Source organism: Salvelinus namaycush, chromosome 5 (genome assembly GCF_016432855.1).
Source record: "Salvelinus namaycush isolate Seneca chromosome 5, SaNama_1.0, whole genome shotgun sequence".
Classification (NCBI taxonomy): Eukaryota; Metazoa; Chordata; class Actinopteri; order Salmoniformes; family Salmonidae; genus Salvelinus; species Salvelinus namaycush.
In genome coordinates, this window is record NC_052311.1 from 29,862,981 (window position 1) to 29,869,609 (window position 6,629).

At 46.6% G+C, this 6,629-nt stretch overlaps 1 protein-coding gene across 1 annotated transcript; it reads left to right on the forward strand.

Moving 5' to 3' along the window:
- Positions 1–3,272: 3,272 nt before the first annotated feature.
- Positions 3,273–6,075, forward strand: LOC120047057 (protocadherin beta-15). The gene is made up of 3 exons (XM_038992604.1): positions 3,273–5,687; positions 5,841–5,859; positions 6,071–6,075. Exons 1-3 carry the CDS (start codon positions 3,273–3,275, stop codon positions 6,073–6,075), a joined length of 2,439 nt encoding a protein of 812 aa, XP_038848532.1.
- Positions 6,076–6,629: the final 554 nt, after the last annotated feature.

Genomic DNA, 6,629 nt, shown 5'->3' on the forward strand with positions numbered 1-6,629 from the left:
TAATAAATTACATTTGTTTTTAGGCCTACATATGATAGAATAAAGGCTATACTTCTCTTAGAATTTCAGCTAAAATGCTTTGTACAATCACTTTTCCCCCTGGAGAAATTACAAGGCTGCACCTACGAGTTTACTCATTCATTTTACATTTTAGTCATTTAGCAGACGCTCTTATCCAGAGCGACTTACAGTAGAGTGCATATATTTTATTACATTTCATTACATTTTACATACTGGGACAAGGATATCCCTACCGGCCAAACCCTCCCTAACCCGGACGACGCTATGCCAATTGTGCGTCGCCCCACGGACGTCCCGGTTGCGGCCGGCTGCGACAGAGCCTGGGCGCGAACCCAGAGACTCTGGTGGCGCAGCTAGCACTGCGATGCAGTGCCCTAGACCACTGCGCCACCCGGGAGGCCACTAGGTATCGATTATACTTGCTCCAGGTTTAATACAATTTGTGATGTTTTAGATAATTATTTCCTCCCGATGCAATATAAATGATAACCTACATCTTGATTTGTTATTATATGTGTGTTTAAAAAAAAAACTTCTGATGGGGTAGGCCTATGTTTGTGATTGATATACTACATGACCAAAAGTATGTGGACACCTGCTCGTCGAATATCTCGTTCCAAAATCATGGGCATTAATAAGGAGTTGGTCCCCCCTTTGCTGGAATAACAGCCTCCACTCTTCTGGGAAGGCTTTTCACTCGATGTTGTAACATTGCTGCAGGGAATTGCTTCCATTCAGCCACAAGAGCATTAGTGAGGTCAGACACTGACTGATGTTGGGCGATTGGGCCTGGCTCGCAGTCGGCATTCCAATTCATCCCAAAAGTGTTTGATTGTGTTGAGGGCAGGGCTCTTTGCAGGCCAGTCAAGTTCTTCCACACCGATCTCGACAAACCATTTCTGTATGGACCTCGCTTTGTGCACAGGGTCATTGTCATTCTGAAACAGGAAAGGGCCTTCCCCAAACTGTTGCCACAAAGTTGGAAGGACAGAATTGTCTAGAATGTCATTGTATGCTGTAGCATTAAGATTTACCTTCACTGGAACTAAGGGGCCTAGCCCGAACCATGAAAAACAGCCCCAAACCATTATTCCTCCTCCACCAAACTTTACAGTTGGCACTATGCATTCAGGCAGGTAGCGTTCTCCTGGCATCCGCCAAACCCAGATTCGACCGTCTGACTGCCAGATGGTGAAGCGTGATTCATCACTCCAGAGAACGCGTTTCCACAGCTCCAGAGTCCAATGGCGGTGAGCTTCACACCACCCCAGCCGACGCTTGGCATTCTGCATGGTGATCTTAGGCTGTTCGGACATGGAAGCACATTTAATCAAGCTCCCAACGAAAAAAGTGAATATGCTGACTTTGCTTCCAGAGGCAGTTTTGAACTCTGTGGTGAGTGTTGCAACCGAGGACAGATGGTTGTTACACGTAATGTGCTTTAGCACTCGGTGGTCCCGTTCTGTGAGTTTTTGTGCCGGACCACTTTGCGGCTGAGCCGTTGTTGCTCCTAGGTGTACATAACAGCACTTACAGTGGACCAGAGCAGCTGTAGCAGGGTGGAAGTTTGATGAACTGATGAACTGACTTGTTGGAAAGGAGGCATCCTATGACTGTGCCATGTTGAAAGTCACTAAGCTATTCAGTAAGGCCAATATACTGCCAATGTTTGTCTTTGGAAATTGCATGTCTGTGTGCTCGATTTTATACACCTGTCGGCAACGGGTGTGGCTGAATAAGCCGAATCCACTAATTTGAAGGGGTGTCCACATACTTTTGTATATACAGTATATTGTATATTCGGGTGATATTTCACTCATGCTTCACAGATTTGAGTTTACAGAAAATGAGTTGATAATCGAAATTGGTACTTTTTGAGTGAATGTTTGTTTGGAAAGAGTTTACAAGAGATAATTGCTGTGTGTGGCAAGCTTTTTGTAGAATTATGAGAGAAGCAGTGTGCGAGTTTCTGAAGGCCTCTCATTGTTTCTGTCCATGGTGCTGAAATGTGCAAAATGTCTATAAGCCAGTAGGGATCCTTCATCATTGATTGACTGTCGTGTCAACGCTTTCCTTTCATGCCATCTTCTCTGTTTTTGTAGATGACATTGGGTGTGCTGGTTGTGATAATACATCTTATTTGCATTGCACCTTATATTTCAGATGTGTGGGCCTAAACTACTCTTTTGTAATTAATGTCTGTTTCACCTGAGTAGGCGGGCTGTCTACATGCGATGATTTATATGTTGTGGTTATACATAGTGGCATTTCCTATCCGTCTATTTGGTTATGCTTATTCCGATAAACGCAGGGTCAAAGTTATTCCCAATAGCTATAAAGCAGACTATAGGCATTATTCACGTTTTCTAAATCATTTTGAAAAATAGTTGCTGTGTGTAATTTTTAAAGGTATACTCAAAGTGTCGCTGTTCACCAGCTGTGTTTTTATAGATCCAGTTCTCCACCCACTGGTGTTGTCATAAAGCTCGGGTGCCGTTGAGCTAACGTGTCGTAACACTCAGCAAATGTCTTCGTCCATTTTATCGTACGCGATCCGACAACCTAATTGGTGCAGTTTGTCTCGCGAATATGTGTCATGTTCACATGTGTTGGCTACATGTTTGTTGTTGAAGTGACATTATAGACTTTTACAACAACTTGTTGACAACCTTAATGGTCGAACTACTTTGACATTCTCTTAGGACACAGTAAACAGAGGACATGACCTATCAGTAACATGCAAACACGATGGACATTTCTAATGCAACGTATTTTGTAGATCAATTCACATCATCAGATATTATATAATGTAATTATTATCTAGGTCTCTGGGTGACGCTATTTTATCGCGTTGGATTGGAATATGGCTTAATACAATCCAATGCTCTCCCTCCCCATCCGTGTTATTGTTGCAGGAATTGTGTGTGTGTGTGTGTGTGTGTGTGTGTGTGTGTGTGTGTGTGTGTGTGTGTGTGTGTGTGTGTGTGTGTGTGTGTGTGTGTGTGTGTGTGTGTGTGTGTGTGTGTGTGTGTGAGAGCGAGAACTTTGGTAGCCCAGTCATAGTGAGAGTGAGTGAGTGCGCGCGGTTGAGGCGGGAGGAGAGAAATCCAAACTGACACGAGCAGGCTCCAGAGTAGGGCATGCTCTAGTCGGCTCGAGACGAGTATAAGAGGGTCACTGCGTTGCTTTGATGCTATATTTATTTTCAACCAAACGATATATTTTATGACTAATCTTAGTCGTGTTTAAACATGGTTTTACTACTAATAAATCGTATTATCAACAAGGGATTTACCATAGAGCAACTGTGCGTAAAACGGAGTAGCTGGCTGCGATTTTGGGGGATTGTGCTTCTCTTCGGCGCGTCGTTTGGAGATGTGCGCTACTCCGTACCAGAGGAGATGGAGCGCGGCTCGGTCATTGGGAACCTGGCTCTGGATCTGGGGCTGGAATTAGTTGAGATTGGTGCACGTCGAGCCCGCATCGTGGCGGAGGGCACTCGGCAGCTTTGTGAGCTTGACTATGGTTCGGGCTCTCTGTTGGTCAGCCAGAGGATAGATAGAGAGGAGTTGTGCGTGCAGGCAGCTGTCTGCGTCCTACAGTATCAGCTGCTGCTGGAGGATCCGCTCAAAGTGTACGGTCTTGTTTTGGACATTCAGGATATGAATGACAATAGCCCTGCTTTTGCTACTGGGAAAATTGATCTGGACCTGGTCGAGTCGACGGTGCTGGGGAGACGCTTCCCTCTGGAGAGTGCGCATGACCCTGATTTGGGCACCAACTCGGTTCGTGATTATAAACTGAGTCACAATGATCATTTTGCCTTAGAAATTAACACTCAAGTGAATGGAATAGCATACCCAGAGCTGGTTCTGAAAAAAGCTTTGGACCGGGAGACCCAGGCAGAATACACTCTGACCATCAGTGGGGTTGACGGGGGTAATCCTGCCAGGTCAGGTACCGCGTCTGTTCACATCCAAGTTCTGGATGCCAATGACAACGTCCCCGTTTTCAGCCAGAGGACATACAAAGCCTCTCTGATCGAGAATTGTGCCATGGGCGTTTTGGTGGCGACGCTGAACGCCACTGATTTAGATGACGGTGTATATGGGGAGGTAACCTACTATTTCAGTCACGTGTCTGACAAAACTAGAGGCATCGTTGAAATTGACCCTGTGAGTGGGGAGGTGAGGGTGGCGGGTCAAGTGGACTATGAGGAGGCGAGTGCGCATGAACTTGACGTCCAGGCTAAAGATGGCGGGGGTCAGGCATCACACTGTAAACTCATCATTGAAGTGATTGATGTGAACGACAATGAACCAGTTATTGCAGTGAAATCAGCCTCGGCTATCGTTTCTGAGGATTCTAAACCCGGTACCATGGTTGCTCTGCTAAACGTGTATGACCTAGACACTGGAAACAGTGGTCGGGTCAAGTGTGCCATCTCAAACGACATACCTTTCAAGTTGATATCAGAGGTTAAGAATTACTATATGTTAGTGACTGATGGTATATTAGATAGAGAGATGAAGCCACACTATAACATCACGGTGACGGCTATTGACTCTGGTTCTCCCGAACTGTTCAGTAGAAACGTGATATCCATCACAGTGGGTGACGTGAATGACAACCCCCCTACATTTACGCAGAGCGAGTACACCGCCAAAGTTTGGGAAAACCAACACAGAGGCACGTTAGTGATAAGGGTGAGAGCCGAGGATCTAGACGCAGGACCCAATGCTAAAATACTGTACTCTTTATCAGAAGGCATGAACCCAGAAACATTATCTTCCCTCTCCCTTAACGCGGAGACCGGAGAGCTCTTCACCTCGCGCCCCTTTGATTATGAGCAGGCCAGTCACTATCAGGTAGGAGTGACAGCTCAAGACGGTGGTGACCCTCCTCTTTCCGGTACTTGCACTGTGAGGGTGTTCGTCGGTGACCATAATGACAACACACCAGTTGTTCTGTATCCTGTCCAATCATCTGGCTTCATCGCTGAGGACCTGGTGCCACTGGAGGCACCTAAAGGTTACCTGGTTACCAAAGTGCTTGCTGTAGATGCTGACTCTAGCAATAACGCGTGGCTCTCCTACCATGTGGTCAAAGCGTCGCAGCCCAACCTCTTCACTGTTGGCCTGCACAGCGGGGAAATCAGGACTCTGAGGCCATTTGTAGAGCAGGACGAGCCTAAACAAACTCTTGTGATCACGGTAAGGGACAACGGGCCTCAGCCTCTCTCAGCCACTGCCACAGTCAATGTAGTCATTGGCGATGACGTGCCTGTTTTAAACGAGCTTTTTGAGAACACGGACGATGACTCACAGGCGAGCTATAACTTGACGCTTTATTTGAAAATCGCCCTGGCGACCGTGTCTTCTCTCCTCCTTGTTCTGATCAGTGCGGTCGTGTACTTCAAGACGTGTAGACGCGGGTTTGTATACCGCGCATCTAGCCTCCCAGTCTTCCCTGCAGCCTACGGCCCCCCGAGATACGTTGACGTCAGCCGGTGTGGAACTGTCCTGAAAGATGACCGATATGACTCCTTTCTGACCACTGGCTCGTGGAAAGGTGACTTCCGTTTCGGGTCCTCCATGGACACTGACCCATTGAGGAAAAGCAGCGTGGTCTATCAAAAAGGCACACTCAGACGCACAAGTCTCAAGGTGAGCCTATGGGAATGGGTTTCTGATGACGTAGTTCATTAAGTGTCAGCTATGGCAAAGCATCGCATCGGTTGAATGCGTTCAGTTGTGCAACTAACTGGGTATCCCCTTTCCCTTATATCTTATCTGAACCACGCTCTGCTCGTCTACCAGCAACTGTGTGGCTCAGTTGGTAGAGCATGGTGCTTGCATCGCCAGGGATGTGGGTTCGATTCCCATGGGGGACCAGTATGCAAATGTATACACTTAAGTCGCTCTGGATAAGAGCATCTGGTAAATGACTAAAATGTAAGAGTGTCATCATCTCTTATGTAGGCTATCATTCTACTGCCCTGCCTGTCCTTTCTGTGTACTCTGTTTCTCTGTGTGTGGTTGTCTATCAGGCTGATCTCTATGTTGGTTTGTTTCTTTTGGGAGCTAAAACCAGTTTGCAAGCTGCTATTTCTTTTATCTTATATCATCACGTAGTTATGTCACACCTACAGTGGTTATGTTACACCTACAGTGGTTATGTCACACCTACAGTGGTTATGTCACACCTACAGTGGTTATGTTACACCTGCAGTGGTTATGTTACACCTGCAGCGGTTATGTCACACCTACAGTGGTTATGTTACACCTACAGTGGTCATGTCACACCTACAGTGGTTATGTCACACCTGCAGGGGTTATGTTACACCTGCAGCGGTTATGTCACACCTGCAGCGGTTATGTCACACCTGCAGCGGTTATGTCACACCTGCAGCGGTTATGTCACACCTGCAGTGGTTATGTCACACCTACAGTGGTTATGTCACACCTACAGTGGTTATGTTACACCTACAGTGGTTATGTCACACCTACAGTGGTTATGTTACACCTGCAGCGGTTATGTTACACCTGCAGCGGTTATGTCACACCTGCAGCGGTTATGTCACACCTGCAGCGGTTATGTCACACCTG